At 51.4% G+C, this 14141-nt stretch overlaps 3 protein-coding genes across 3 annotated transcripts in view; all 3 read right to left on the bottom strand.

Moving 5' to 3' along the window:
- Nucleotides 1-2232, bottom strand: part of LOC134009962 (sodium/hydrogen exchanger 9B2-like) — a 5093-nt gene extending 2861 nt beyond the window's left edge. Inside the window, exons 1-6 of the mRNA XM_062449758.1 lie at nucleotides 2101-2232; nucleotides 1902-2007; nucleotides 1588-1758; nucleotides 1358-1500; nucleotides 1132-1259; nucleotides 284-459 (exon numbers count right to left, since the gene is read on the bottom strand). Of these exons, the coding sequence (XP_062305742.1) occupies nucleotides 284-459; nucleotides 1132-1259; nucleotides 1358-1500; nucleotides 1588-1758; nucleotides 1902-2001 (718 nt within the window). The 5' untranslated portion in view covers nucleotides 2002-2007; nucleotides 2101-2232. The remainder of the gene's footprint in view (nucleotides 1-283; nucleotides 460-1131; nucleotides 1260-1357; nucleotides 1501-1587; nucleotides 1759-1901; nucleotides 2008-2100) is intronic.
- A 461-nt stretch (nucleotides 2233-2693) lies between these two features.
- On the bottom strand, nucleotides 2694-7418 carry LOC134009735 (sodium/hydrogen exchanger 9B2-like). The gene is made up of 13 exons (XM_062449364.1): nucleotides 7402-7418; nucleotides 6748-6834; nucleotides 6218-6362; nucleotides 5969-6139; nucleotides 5739-5881; nucleotides 5513-5640; nucleotides 4361-4536; nucleotides 4143-4249; nucleotides 3868-4017; nucleotides 3678-3786; nucleotides 3468-3604; nucleotides 3183-3357; nucleotides 2694-3089 (listed from the first exon to the last, which is right to left on the bottom strand). The coding sequence occupies exons 2-13, from the start codon at nucleotides 6811-6813 to the stop codon at nucleotides 3013-3015; spliced, it is 1584 nt and encodes a 527-aa protein (XP_062305348.1). The 5' UTR covers nucleotides 6814-6834; nucleotides 7402-7418; the 3' UTR covers nucleotides 2694-3012.
- A 1619-nt stretch (nucleotides 7419-9037) lies between these two features.
- LOC134009791 (neuromedin-K receptor-like) lies at nucleotides 9038-13867 on the bottom strand. Its single transcript, XM_062449484.1, has 5 exons — nucleotides 13348-13867; nucleotides 12646-12834; nucleotides 11628-11778; nucleotides 10151-10347; nucleotides 9038-9385 (listed from the first exon to the last, which is right to left on the bottom strand). The coding sequence occupies exons 1-5, from the start codon at nucleotides 13710-13712 to the stop codon at nucleotides 9061-9063; spliced, it is 1227 nt and encodes a 408-aa protein (XP_062305468.1). The 5' UTR covers nucleotides 13713-13867; the 3' UTR covers nucleotides 9038-9060.
- Between the last annotated feature and the right edge of the window lie 274 nt (nucleotides 13868-14141).

Here is a 14141-nt window from a genome sequence, read left to right as displayed (position 1 = left end):
TCTACAGGTGTTGCCGTTGTTTGTCCAAATTGTTTTCATTTCATCAAATTGCATAAACGATAACTAGTTCACCTAGACAATTTAGATTTGTAGTATACATTAGAAGGCAATAGGATAGCTTAGCATAGCATACATTAGTACAAAATAGGATAGCTTAGCATACATTAGTACAAAATAGGATATCTTAGCATAGCATATTGGAGTGTAATATAGGATATCTCAGCATAGCATACAGTAGTGTAAAATAGGATAGCTTAGCATAGCATCACATTGAAATATTTACCTTTTGAGAAAGCCACACCCAGGCAGGTGGTGAAGCCGGTGATGGCCAGGACGTCGTCAAAACTCCCAGCAGCCATCAGGAGGGTGGGGATGCCCTTCTGCACCCCATAACCATCCTTCTGTAAGAGCAACATGGAGGGAACCACCACCGCTGGAGACACAGCGCTCAGGACAAACCTGGAGACACAGGGGACAGAACACACCTGGAGACACAGGGGACAGAACACACCTGGAGACACAGCGCTCAGGACAAACCTGGAGACACAGGGACAGAACACACCTGGAGACACAGGGACAGAACACACCTGGAGACACAGGGGACAGAACACACCTGGAGACACAGGGGACAGAACACACCTGGAGACACAGGGGACAGAACACACCTGGAGACACAGGGGACAGAACACACCTGGAGACACAGGGACAGAACACACCTGGAGACACAGGGGACAGAACACACCTGGAGACATAGGGACAGAACACACCTGAAGACACAGGGACAGAACACACCTGGAGACACAGGGGACAGAACACACCTGGAGACACAGGGGACAGAACACACCTGGAGACACAGGGGACAGAACACACCTGAAGACACAGGGACAGAACACTCCTGGAGACATAGGGACAGAACACACCTGGAGACAAAGGGACAGAACACACCTGAAGACACAGGGGAAAAACTTGGAGACATAGGGGACAGAACACACCTGGAGACACAGGGACAGAACACACCTGGAGACACAGGGACAGAACACACCTGGAGACACAGGGGACAGAACACACCTGGACACACAAGGACAGAACTTGGTGAAGTTCAGTCCTAAACAAAAGCCAGACTTGACTCACCCCAGGATGAAGCCCCATACCCAGGGGAGCCCCATGAGGAAGTGAGACACCACTGCAACTGTGCAGGCCTCCACTGTACAGGGTCCTACTGCCACACGCAAACACACCGCTTTCAGCCTCCGCAGAGCCTACACACAAACACACACACTCAGAACTGGTCCTCATCGTTGCTTAGGCCTCCGTTGGGAAGTGGTCTGTGTGTGTGAAGTATTTATATTTGTAGTACCGTAGGGTCCAGTCCCAGTCCAGCACGGGTCAATATGATGGCCAGTGCGATGTTCCTCAGAGCAGCAGACCATGTTTGGTCGATGTACACCGCGTCAGTTACATAGGGAACATTACGCAGCAGTAATCCAGCCAGCAACATCCCTGTCACACACACATACACACAATTCAGAACATTGGTTCTCAAATGGTGTTTCCATTCAGTTTTCCAGTGCAGTTTGTGGAACATACCAAGTAGAGGAGGGAAGGGGGGGAGAGTGGGCAGCTTGATCATCCCCACCAGGTTTCCTCCACACACAGCACAGAGGAACAAGATCACTATGCCAAACAGCTTCCCTCCAGGCAGACACTCTCTCTGGGTGATGGACCACACCACCCCGAACAGCAACGCTAGCAGACATGCTGCAGGGATAGAGCCACATCCTGACTAAGCATTTAATTACAAACACAATGGTTTAATCATTGATACTCACACCCCCTGTACAGACAAACACATTTACACACACATATACCCCAGATATACATACATAAACACAAACACACACCTTTGGTGATGACTTGGGCCAGCAAACCCTGAGGTCTAGGACATCTTTGTCTCAGGTTGTTACAACAGGAACAGGAGGAGGAAGAGTCGGCCATGGTCATCCTCACCTGGACACTCACACACAATCTTTAATTTTACCTGACATGCATGACCACAGTTCCAACCTGACTCCACCAGTTCAACATTTCCAACAGAGTTACCTGCAGCAGGGAGAACTTCCAGGTCCTTCTAGAACTCTCTAGGAGAGTGTGGAGCCCCGTGTGGGAGTTCCTCTTCTCAGCTTCAGTCCCCTGCTTCCTTCTCCTTCGCCACTCTGTCTTTCCCTGCGTGGTGTGTGTACTCTCTCTGTCTTTCCCTGCGTGGTGTGTGTGTGTGTACTCTCTCTGTCTTTCCCTGCGTGGTGTGTGTGTGTCTCTCCAGCAGATTGCACTTTACTCTTAACAAAGATCAAGCCCACTTTTCCATTCTCCCAGAGTGTGTGTGTGTTTGTGTGTCATGTGTGTAGGTATGTGTAAGAATAAGAGAGAGAATGGACTTTGTACCCCCTTTATCCCTCTCCCTCCTCCCGCCTCCCTCCCTCTGTTCTGTCAGTGTTCTCACACTCAGGGCTGTAGTTTTACATCAGAGTTTTACAACTCTGATGATTGATCTGCAAGGTCATTAAAAGGTTGTATAAACCAACACACCTGATCACAAACAGGACCATAAGCTGGACTATTAACGCATACATACACCCACATACACACACATGCATACATCTACACATACACAAACGCACAGATTGAGTGACACTTTTATTGTCCTATATATCAGCTGCAGTATATCAACCCCAGTCAGGCTCACTGCGAATAAGTTCCTCTTTACAGAGACAGGAGAAGACAGAGAGAGGGATGGAGGGAGAGAGGGAGGGAGGGAGAGAGGGATGGAGGGAGAGAGGGATGGAGGTCTGAAGGTATTCTCTGTCCAGCTTTGTCCATCCAGAGCAGCGATGGAACACATCCTGCTTCCTGGTTAAGGTGGCTGGAGACAGGAAAAACTACAGCTTCACTAGAACTACCAAGTCCCAAATATCATGTGACTTCAAACCACTCCTGGTCTCTGATATGCTGATTTCACATCCTGCTCTCTGCCGGTTCCATCCCCTCAGCAGCGGGGTCCTCAGACACTCCTGGGGCGTCTTCCTGAGTGCCTGACAGAAAGACCAGAGTTACACACCTGACAATGTGTGTGTGTGTGTATGTGTGTGTGTGTTTGTGTGAGTGTGTGTGTGTGTAGTCCTCACCCTCAGTGTGTCTGTGCAGCAGTCTGGGTCCAGCCAGTCCGATCCCCAGCGCTCCAACAGGAGCTGTGGTGAGGATGGCCAGAACCGCCACCGTCAGAACATCCAGACCCAACTTCACCAGAACCTCGTCTCCCTCCACACGAGCCATGTCCAGGGCAGCGGAGCCTATGGCTGCCTGGAACACACACACACACGGTCAGATAAATGTAGCCTTACAAACTTAGTTTAGCTTCCCCACCTTCCTTTCTGCTTGTTTAAGTTAAACACACACACACACACTCTTACCTGGACAGTAGCTTTGGGAAGCCAGGCCACAGAGATGAAGATCTTCTCCTTCAGGGTGAACCCTCCAAAGTGAACCAGGAGGAAGGTAGCCAGAAGGCGAACCAGCAGGCCTGTACAGAGACAGGCCATCCCCAAGCCTGGAGACAGAGGTCATCAGCATTGTTCCTCCTCCACATGAGATGTGCTTGTAGTGAAGGTAACATGTCTTACCCACAGTGTTGGGGTCCAGAGTGGACACAGTGATCTCTGCTCCGATCAGTCCAAACAGCAGAGGCTGGAAGATATCCCACGCTCTCCCCACCATCGCTGCTACTGGGGCCTGGGTAGAGGACACACACACCTGAGAAACACACTTGATGACCACAGCACAGGCCCTGGTCCTGATAGCCACCACGCTCACCTTGTCCCCCCCCCAGCCCAGGGCTGCCAGGAAGGCCATGACCAGGGTACACAGCCCCCCAGCTCCAGGGAAGCCCACCACTCTGCTGCCGAACACGGCGCAGAGAGACAGACCCAGCAGCATCACGCAGCGCCTCAACACCAAGTCCTCCTGCACACAGAGACAGAGAGAGAGACAGAGAGAGAGAGAGAGAGAGAAGGTTTGTTCCCAGTGTGGTGCTAACACCATGTAGGTCTAACCGCAATCTCACTCCCTCACACTGTGCAGACCCATACCTGGTCTTTGCTGGGGAAGAGCTGTAGGAAGACTCCTAGGATTGCCCCTGCAGCCGAGCCCCCAAGCACCTCCAGCACACCATGACCCATGTTATACCACGCCGATCCTGCAGGGGGAGATAGAGGCCACGATAACAATGTCAGCAATGCTGCAGAGTGGCCACTGTGTGTTTGTGTGTAGGTGTGTAGGTGTGTGTGTGTAAGTGTGTGTGTGTTACCTGAAGCAAAAGCCACACCCAGGCAGGTGGTGAAGCCGGTGATGGCCAGGACGTCGTCAAAACTCCCAGCAGCCATCAGGAGGGTGGGGATGCCCTTCTGCACCCCATAACCATCCTTCTGTAAGAGCAACATGGAGGGAACCACCACCGCTGGAGACACAGCGCTCAGGACAAACCTGGAGACACAGGGGACAGAACACACCTGGAGACACAGGGGACAGAACACACCTGGAGACACAGCGCTCAGGACAAACCTGGAGACACAGGGACAGAACACACCTGGAGACACAGCGACAGAACACACCCGGAGACACAGGGACAGAACACACCTGGAGACACAGGGACAGAACACACCTGGAGACACAGGGGACAGAACACACCTGGAGACACAGGGACAGAACACACCTGGAGACACAAGGGACAGAACACACCTGGAGCCATAGGGACAGAACACACCTGAAGACACAGGGACAGAACACACCTGGAGACACAGGGACAGAACACACCTGGAGACACAGGGACAGAACACACCTGGAGACACAGGGGACAGAACACACCTGGAGACACAGGGGACAGAACACACCTGGAGACATAGGGACAGAACACACCTGAAGACACAGGGACAGAACACACCTGGAGACACAGGGGACAGAACACACCTGGAGACACAGGGGACAGAACACACCTGGAGACACAGGGGACAGAACACACCTGGAGACACAGGGACAGAACACACCTGGAGACACAGGGGACAGAACACACCTGGAGACACAGGGGACAGAACACACCTGGAGACATAGGGACAGAACACACCTGAAGACACAGGGACAGAACACACCTGGAGACACAGGGGACAGAACACACCTGGAGACACAGGGGACAGAACACACCTGGAGACACAGGGGACAGAACACACCTGAAGACACAGGGACAGAACACCCCTGGAGACATAGGGACAGAACACACCTGGAGACAAAGGGACAGAACACACCTGGAGACACAGGGGACAAACTTGGAGACATAGGGGACAGAACACACCTGGAGACACAGGGACAGAACACACCTGGAGACACAGGGGACAGAACACACCTGGACACACAAGGACAGAACTTGGTGAAGTTCAGTCCTAAACAAAAGCCAGACTTGACTCACCCCAGGATGAAGCCCCATACCCAGGGGAGCCCCATGAGGAAGTGAGACACCACTGCAACTGTGCAGGCCTCCACTGTACAGGGTCCTACTGCCACACGCAAACACACCGCTTTCAGCCTCCGCAGAGCCTACACACAAACACACACACTCAGAACTGGTCCTCATCGTTGCTTAGGCCTCCGTTGGGAAGTGGTCTGTGTGTGTGAAGTATTTATATTTGTAGTACCGTAGGGTCCAGTCCCAGTCCAGCACGGGTCAATATGATGGCCAGTGCGATGTTCCTCAGAGCAGCAGACCATGTTTGGTCGATGTACACCGCGTCAGTTACATAGGGAACATTACGCAGCAGTAATCCAGCCAGCAACATCCCTGTCACACACACATACACACAATTCAGAACATTGGTTCTCAAATGGTGTTTCCATTCAGTTTTCCAGTGCAGTTTGTGGAACATACCAAGTAGAGGAGGGAAGGGGGGGAGAGTGGGCAGCTTGATCATCCCCACCAGGTTTCCTCCACACACAGCACAGAGGAACAAGATCACTATGCCAAACAGCTTCCCTCCAGGCAGACACTCTCTCTGGGTGATGGACCACACCACCCCGAACAGCAACGCTAGCAGACATGCTGCAGATAAGCACACACACACTTCAGTCTTGGTTTTGCCCGTGCTGCTGGTGATGATGCTGGTGAGGAAGGTGTTACCTGCAGTGATGATGCTGGCCAGCAGCCCTGAGGGACGCCAGCATCTGATAGCAGGGAGCCAGGGGGCGGAGCCAGAAGCAGCCTTTATGATGTCACACTGCATTCCATCTCCCATGGTGCCTTGCGGCTGTGCCTCCCTGCCAGTCTATGTAAACAGAAGTGTCCTTTCAACACGTTTATTTACAATACACCCACTTTAAAATAAACTTCAAGTCCTAAATTATTTACAGCAATCAACTACAAGCTCTAAATGGTTTACATTGATGTACTAGACATTTTAAGTTAATTTACAAAAGTAAAAGTCAAAGTTGTTAAGAGTTCTGTGTCAGTAAACATGTAGACCTATACTAACACAGGGAGAAGTCTCAGATCATTACTGCTGGATGGATGAGTTCTAATGCTCTGGTAAGAAGAAGGTAATTTCTGTTCTACAAGGTTCTGTGTGTTCTAGAAGGTTCTGGTGTGCTCTAGAAGGTTCTGGTGTGCTCTATACGGTTTGGGTGTGTTCCAGAAGGTTCTGGTTTACATACCCCTGTGTCTCTCTCTTCTGTGCCCTCCTTCATCCGAGAGTACGGCTGGCTCCCTTCAAACTCCATCCCTGCTTGACACGCTCCCGCCTGGAGCACACACACACAGGCTGATCACACACACACAGGCTGATCACACACACACAGGCTGATCACACACACACAGGCTGATCACACACACACAGGCTGATCACACACACACAGGCTGATCACACACACACAGGCTGATCACACACAGGCTGATCACACACAGGCTGATCACACACAGGCTGATCAACGTGGACTCTGAGCATCAGAAACTGGGATCTCTGTTAGCAGCTGATACTCACTGCTACCAGCTCATCTGACTCACACACCACACGAGGCTGTGTGTGTCACTGAGGTGACTGTCCTGTCATTTACCAATGTGACAGGACAACTCAGTAAAACCCTGGTATTATCTCTCTCCCCTCTCCCCCTCAGACTCACACACACACGCTCACACACACACAGACAGACACACTCAACCCCCCACCTCCACACACACGCACACACACAGGTTAATAACATGCTTCTCTTCTGTACCATCAACAACAGACCAATCCCTGGTCAACCCCAACCACACTGACCTGGTGTGTGTGTGTGTGTGTGAGAGAGAGTCTGAGACAGAGTACTTACGTGGGCAGTGTGTACACAGTGTGTATATATTCCTATACAAAGAAAAAGAAAGAAGTAGAGAACAAGAGAGAGAAAGAGGGGGGGAAGACAGAGAGACTTTGTCATGCAGAGCTCTGAAGAGCTCTTTATATCAACTTTATTTATGTTATATTTCCACTTAAGAAAGAAAGGTACTAGTCACCCTGTGTCAGTCCTCTTTCCATGCACCCCCTCCACCCCCCCGTTACAGCACCTCTGCTCACTGGAGAGAGAGAGACAGAGAGACAGCTAGAGAGACAGCTAGAGAGAGAGAGAGATAGAGGGAGAGAGAGAGAGAGAGAGAGAGAGAGAGAGAGAGAGAGAGAGAGAGAGAGAGAGGGGAGGAAGAGAGACAGATAGAGGGAGAGAGAGAGAGAGAGGGGAGAAAGAGAGACAGATAGATAGATAGAGAGAGAGAGAGAGAGAGAGAGAGAGAGAGAGAGAGAGAGAGAGAGAGAGAGAGAGAGAGAGAGAGAGAGAGAGAGAGAGAGAGAGGGGGGAGAAAGAGAGACAGATAGAGAGAGATAGAGGGAGAGAGGAGGGGGAGAGATAGAGAGATAGAGGGAGAGAGGAGGGGAAGAGAGAGAGAGACAGATAGAGATAAAGGGAGAGAGGAGGGGGAGAGAGAGAGGAGGGAAGATATCTGTTCCTCTCTTTCTATCCTTCCCTTCTGCCTTGTTCTCTCCCACACGGGGTGGCAGAGAGAGGGAGAGAGGGAGAGAGGGATGGAGAGATGGAAGAATGGAGAGGCAGAGTTAATGTTTGGCATGAAAAGGTAACCTGGGTTCATAAACCAAAGATGACACTCTCTCTGCATCACACACACATTAGCACACACACATTAGCACACACACACACACACACTAACCGTGGGCATAGACATTGTGCCTTGTTTGGCTCTGCACTTCTCTTTTTGTAAATATTCTGCCACCCTCCGTCCAGACACAGACCAGACATAACACACACACGCACACACAGACAAACACACACGCACACACACACACACAGACATACATACACACACACACAGGATCCAACATCAGATTTAGTTTGGTGATATTCCTTTATTATTGCAGACAGCTGTAATATCATGTTCATAGTAGGCAAATAAAAAATCTACTTACACACACACAGATTCACACACACATTCACAGATAGTAAAACACAGTTATTATATAGATACAGATACTTAAAAAAAACACTTTAATCTATTGGGGAGTCAGGTGGCTGAGCGGTGAGGGAAGGGCTAGTAATCCGAAAGTTGCCAGTTCGATTCCCGGTCATGCCAACTGACGTTGTGTCCTTGGGCAAGGCACTTCACCCTACTTGCCTCGGGGAATGTCCCTGTACTTACTGTAAGTCGCTCTGGATAAGAGCGTCTGCTAAATGACTAAATGTAAATGTATTTACAATAAGGCATGCAATAAGAAAGATGCTTTGATGGAAGGTTACAACCCTAACCCTGCTGGTTTGTGATGGAGGATAACCTTGCTGGTTTGTGATGGAGGATAACCTTGCTGGTTTGTGATGGAGGATAACCTTGCTGGGATACAACTTCACATACGACCAGCATGTATGTGTGTATTATGTGTGTGTTATGTGTATGAGTGTGTTTATGTGTGAGTTTGTGTGTTTAAACCCTCAGGTGACTTCCAGGTAAGAGGCCGAGGCTCTGTGGTTGCCATGGTTTGCTGGTGTAGTGGCACCGGCGTTGCCATGGAGACCAACACCTGTGGTGACCAGCCTATTGCCATGGTGATACAGCCCGCTGGTCAGGCTGCCATGGCGACTGGAAGCGGAGCTCTTCCTGCGGCGGTCGCCGGGGTCACATGACTCCATCCTGGTAACGTACATGCTGCTCTGGCGGTTGGTGTGGCAACGGGCGGAACGCAGTTCCATCCTGTCGTGCTCCGAGAGAGAGATGCAGGGACACCAGCGTAGCACACATTTAAACCCTGCACGGAACCTGCACACAAACACACAGTGTTGTATATCACACTCTGAGTGTGTATAAACGACCAGTGGTGGAAGCAGCAGTAGATGACAGGGTTGTGTGTGTGTGTGTGTGTACCGGTGGTGGAGATGACAGGGTTGTGTGTGTGTGTGTACCGGTGGTGGAGATGACAGGGTTGTGTGTGTGTCTACCGGTGGTGGAGATGACAGGGTTGTGTGTGTGTGTGTACCGGTGGTGGAGATGACAGGGTTGTGTGTGTGTGTACCGGTGGTGGAGATGACAGGGTTGTGTGTGTGTGTGTACCGGTGGTGGAGATGACAGGGTTGTGTGTGTGTGTACCGGTGGTGGAGATGACAGGGTTGTGTGTGTGTGTGTGTACCGGTGGTGGAGATGACAGGGTTGTGTGTGTGTGTGTGTACCGGTGGTGGAGATGACAGGGTTGTGTGTGTGTGTGTACCGGTGGTGGAGATGACAGGGTTGTGTGTGTGTGTGTGTACCGGTGGTGGAGATGACAGGGTTGTGTGTGTGTGTGTACCGGTGGTTGAGGCAGCAGTAGATGACAGGGTTGTGTGTGTGTGTGTGTACCGGTGGTTGAGGCAGCAGTAGATGACAGGGTTGTGTGTGTGTGTGTGTACCGGTGGTTGAGGCAGCAGTAGATGACAGGGTTGTGTGTGTGTGTACCGGTGGTTGAGGCAGCAGTAGATGACAGGGTTGTGTGTGTGTGTACCGGTGGTTGAGGCAGCAGTAGATGACAGGGTTGTGTGTGTGTGTGTGTACCGGTGGTTGAGGCAGCAGTAGATGACAGGGTTGTACATAGCAGAGCTCATGGCCGTCCAGACGACCGACAGGTACACCTGCTGCACCGACCTCCTCCTGGTCAGGTCTCTACGGAGACCAACTACCAGGAAGTACAGGTGGTACGGCAGCCAGCACACAGAGAACGTCAACACCACAATGATCATCATCTTCACAACCTAGCACACACACACAGTAAACACACACAGTAAACACACAGAGTAAACACATGTGTACACGTCCGCACACACGTTTCTAATCATTCCTGTGGACTGTGTGTGTGTACCTTCCTCTGTGTGTATGTACCTTCCTATGTGTGTGTGTACCTTCCTCTGTGTGTGTGTGTGTACCTTCCTCTGTGTATGCGTGTACCTTCCTCTGTGTGTGTGTACCTTCCTCTGTGTGTGTGTGTGTACCTTCCTCTGTGTGTGTGTACCTTCCTCTGTGTGTGTGTGTGTGTACCTTCCTCTGTGTGTGTGTACCTTCCTCTGTGTGTGTGTGTGTGTGTGTGTACTTTCCTCTGTGTGTGTGTACCTTCATCTGTGTGTGTGTGTGTACCTTCCTCTGTGTGTGTGTACCTTCCTCTGTGTGTGTGTACCTTCCTCTGTGTGTGTGTGTGTACCTTCCTCTGTGTGTGCGTGTACCTTCCTCTGTGTGTGTGTGTACCTTCCTCTGTGTGTGTGTGTGTACCTTCCTCTGTGTGTGTGTACCTTCCTCTGTGTGTGTGTGTGTACCTTCCTCTGTGTGTGTGTGTGTACCTTCCTCTGTGTGTGTGTACCTTCCTCTGTGTGTGTGTACCTTCCTCTGTGTGTGCGTGTACCTTCCTCTGTGTGTGTGTGTGTACCTTCCTCTGTGTGTGTGTACCTTCCTCTGTGTGTGTGTACCTTCCTCTGTGTGTGTGTACCTTCCTCTGTGTGTGTGTGTACCTTCCTCTGTGTGTGTGTACCTTCCTCTTGGCGTGCAGCTGGTGTGTGTGTGTGTGTACCTTCCTCTTGGCGTGCAGCTGGTGTGTGTGTGTGTGTACCTTCCTCTTGGCGTGCAGCTGGTGTGTGTGTGTGTGTACCTTCCTCTTGGCGTGCAGCTGGTGTGTGTGTGTGTGTACCTTCCTCTTGGCGTGCAGCTGGTGTGTGTGTGTGTGTACCTTCCTCTTGGCGTGCAGCTGGTGTGTGTGTGTGTGTGTACCTTCCTCTTGGCGTGCAGCTGGTGTGTGTGTGTGTGTACCTTCCTCTTGGCGTGCAGCTGGTGTGTGTGTGTGTGTGTGTACCTTCCTCTTGGCGTGCAGCTGGTGTGTGTGTGTGTGTACCTTCCTCTTGGCGTGCAGCTGGTGTGTGTGTGTGTGTACCTTCCTCTTGGCGTGCAGCTGGTGTGTGTGTGTGTGTACCTTCCTCTTGGCGTGCAGCTGGTGTGTGTGTGTGTGTACCTTCCTCTTGGCGTGCAGCTGGTGTGTGTGTGTGTGTACCTTCCTCTTGGCGTGCAGCTGGTCAGAGTGGAGGCCAGCAGAGTCCCCAGGGATGACCCCGCCCCACAGCCTCCTGCCCACCAGGCTGTAGGTCACCCCCATCACCAGCAGGGGCAGCACATACACCAGCACCAGCACCAGCACGTGGTACCTACCCAGCACAGGACACGTCTCACACACACACACACAGGGAGACAGACAAACCGTGTGTGTATGTACAGTGTGTGTGTATGGTGTGTGTGTCTGGTGTGTGTGTAGTGTGGTGTGTGTGTGTAGTGTGGTGTGTGTGTGTAGTGTGGTGTGTGTGTAGTGTGGTGTGTGTGTGTAGTGTGGTGTGTGTGTGTAGTGTGGTGTGTGTGTAGTGTGGTGTGTGGGTGTAGTGTGGTGTGTGTGTAGTGTGGTGTGTGTGTGTAGTGTGGTGTGTGTGTAGTGTGGTGTGTGTGTGTAGTGTGGTGTGTGTGTGTAGTGTGGTGTGTGTGTAGTGTGGTGTGTGTGTGTAGTGTGGTGTGTGTGTAGTGTGGTGTGTGTGTGTAGTGTGGTGTGTGTGTGTAGTGTGTGTGTGTAGTGTGGTGTGTGTGTGTAGTGTGTAGTGTGGTGTGTGTGTGTAGTGTGTGTGTGTAGTGTGGTGTGTGTGTGTGTGTGTGTAGTGTGTGTGTGTAGTGTGGTGTGTGTGTGTAGTGTGGTGTGTGTGTAGTGTGGTGTGTGTGTGTAGTGTGGTGTGTGTGTAGTGTGGTGTGTGTGTGTAGTGTGGTGTGTGTGTGTAGTGTGTGTGTGTAGTGTGGTGTGTGTGTGTAGTGTGGTGTGTGTGTGTAGTGTGTGTGTGTAGTGTGGTGTGTGTGTGTAGTGTGGTGTGTGTGTGTAGTGTGTGTGTGTAGTGTGGTGTGTGTGTAGTGTGGTGTGTGTGTGTAGTGTGGTGTGTGTGTGTAGTGTGGTGTGTGTGTGTAGTGTGGTGTGTGTGTGTAGTGTGGTGTGTGTGTGTAGTGTGGTGTGTGTGTGTAGTGTGGTGTGTTTGACTGACAGCAGTGCATGCTCAGCTCCCCGTGGCCAGGCGGTGTAGCAGACTGTTCTGTGTGGCTGCGTCACCGTGGTGGAGTACACACACAGCGGAGACGCCAGCGCCCCCGCCACCGCCCAGATACACACCATCACCGCCACGGTTACCGTTGCCGAGAGGCGTGGCTTCAGAGGGTTGATGATAGCCATGTACCTGGAGGTGTAGTCAGGAAGTCACACAAGTCAGGAGGTGTGTGTGTGTTTGTCTCCTAACTCTCTCTCCCTAACTCTCTCTCCCTAACTCTCTCTCCCTGCTCTCTCTCCTCTCCCTAACTCTCTCTCCTCTCTCCCTCCTTTCTCCCTAACTCTCTCTCCCTAACTCTCTCTCCCTGCTCTCTCTCTCCTCTCCCTAACTCTCTCTCCCTCCTCTCTCTCCTCTCCTTAACGCTCTCTCCCTCCTCTCTCCCTAACTCTCTCTCTCCTCTCCCTAACTCTGTCTCCCTCCTCTCTCCCTAACTCTTTCTCTTCTCTCCTTAACTCTCTCTCCTCCTCTCTTTCTCTTCCAAATTCTCTTCATTTCTCTCACCTGTATAATCACAAAATTGCATGTTTAGGCTCCAGCATGACGTCAACCTCAAAAGCGGTTAAGGCTCGTCGCTCGTGCGTAAAGCCGCACGGATGACCAAACGCCTACATATTGTTGATGAGAGCGTGCTGTCTTTCTTACCGGTCTACGGAGATGGCTGTCATTGTATGGATGCTGGCAAACATTGCCGTTACCGGGAAGAAGTTGTGGAACTTGCAGTACGCGCGGCCGAAGTACCAGTCACCATGCGCGGCGTACACAAAGTTCACGAGCGTGTTGAACGTCGCCATGGACACGTCCGCGAGAGCCAGGTTAAGCAAGAAGTAGTTGGTGACGGTCCGCATCCGTTTGTGCGCGAGAATGATCCATATAACGATTACATTTCCAAATACTGACACTATAAGCACTATACTGTACGCAACCGACCATATCGCCACTTGCCAAGCGGGCTGCGCAAACTGGTTGGTGTAGTTCCCGGTCAAATTCGAACTGTTTTTCCAACTCATTATCTCACGCTGAGTTTTCAATCTTCGTCGTTAGTAACAGAGAGAAGCAGAGGTAGAGACACATACGGAGACAGTGCGCGTGAAACTAGGCTGTATTCATTGCGCACGCGGTCTGGCTCGTGTCATTGTCAAAGATGACTATGACTCCAGCACGAGCGGAGCTACCGGACCAATGACGCGAGTCCGCAAAAGACCGGAGGAGAAGCTTTATCTTCTGTTAAAAAAATCTTTGTTTAACTTTCCTCCCCCTCCTTCCCCATCTTGTCTTTCTCACCGTGTCCCTCTAACTTCATCCATGTAACCATTACACGATTAGTCCTCTCTCTCCTCCTCCCCTCTCTCCCTCCTCCCCTCTCTCCTCCTCCCCTCTCTCCTCCTCCCCTCTCTCCCTCCTCCCCTCTGCAGTCTGTCTTCAGAGAACTGATGGTT

The sequence above is a fragment of the Osmerus eperlanus genome, chromosome 23, assembly GCF_963692335.1.
Source record: "Osmerus eperlanus chromosome 23, fOsmEpe2.1, whole genome shotgun sequence".
Taxonomy (NCBI): Eukaryota; Metazoa; Chordata; class Actinopteri; order Osmeriformes; family Osmeridae; genus Osmerus; species Osmerus eperlanus.
The sequence above is the reverse complement of the archived record's forward strand: the minus strand, read 5'-3'. Positions and strand labels throughout refer to the sequence as shown.

What these genes read in the sequence shown, in the direction of transcription:
- LOC134009735 (XM_062449364.1), bottom strand. Translation starts at nt 6,813, where the DNA reads ATGGAGTTTGAAGGGAGCCAGCCGTACTCTCGGATGAAGGAGGGCACA. An exon ending in GGCCAGCATCATCACTGCAG is followed by an intron (nt 6,140 to 6,217) that starts GTAACACCTTCC and finishes GCTTATCTGCAG; the next exon opens with CATGTCTGCTAGCGTTGCTG. An exon ending in TGGGCTGGGGGGGGGACAAG is followed by an intron (nt 3,787 to 3,867) that starts GTGAGCGTGGTG and finishes TCCTCTACCCAG; the next exon opens with GCCCCAGTAGCAGCGATGGT.
- LOC134009791 (XM_062449484.1), bottom strand. Translation starts at nt 13,712, where the DNA reads ATGAGTTGGAAAAACAGTTCGAATTTGACCGGGAACTACACCAACCAG. An exon ending in ACAGCCATCTCCGTAGACCG is followed by an intron (nt 12,835 to 13,347) that starts GTAAGAAAGACA and finishes CTACACCTCCAG; the next exon opens with GTACATGGCTATCATCAACC. An exon ending in TACTGCTGCCTCAACCACCG is followed by an intron (nt 9,386 to 10,150) that starts GTACACACACAC and finishes GTTTGTGTGCAG; the next exon opens with GTTCCGTGCAGGGTTTAAAT.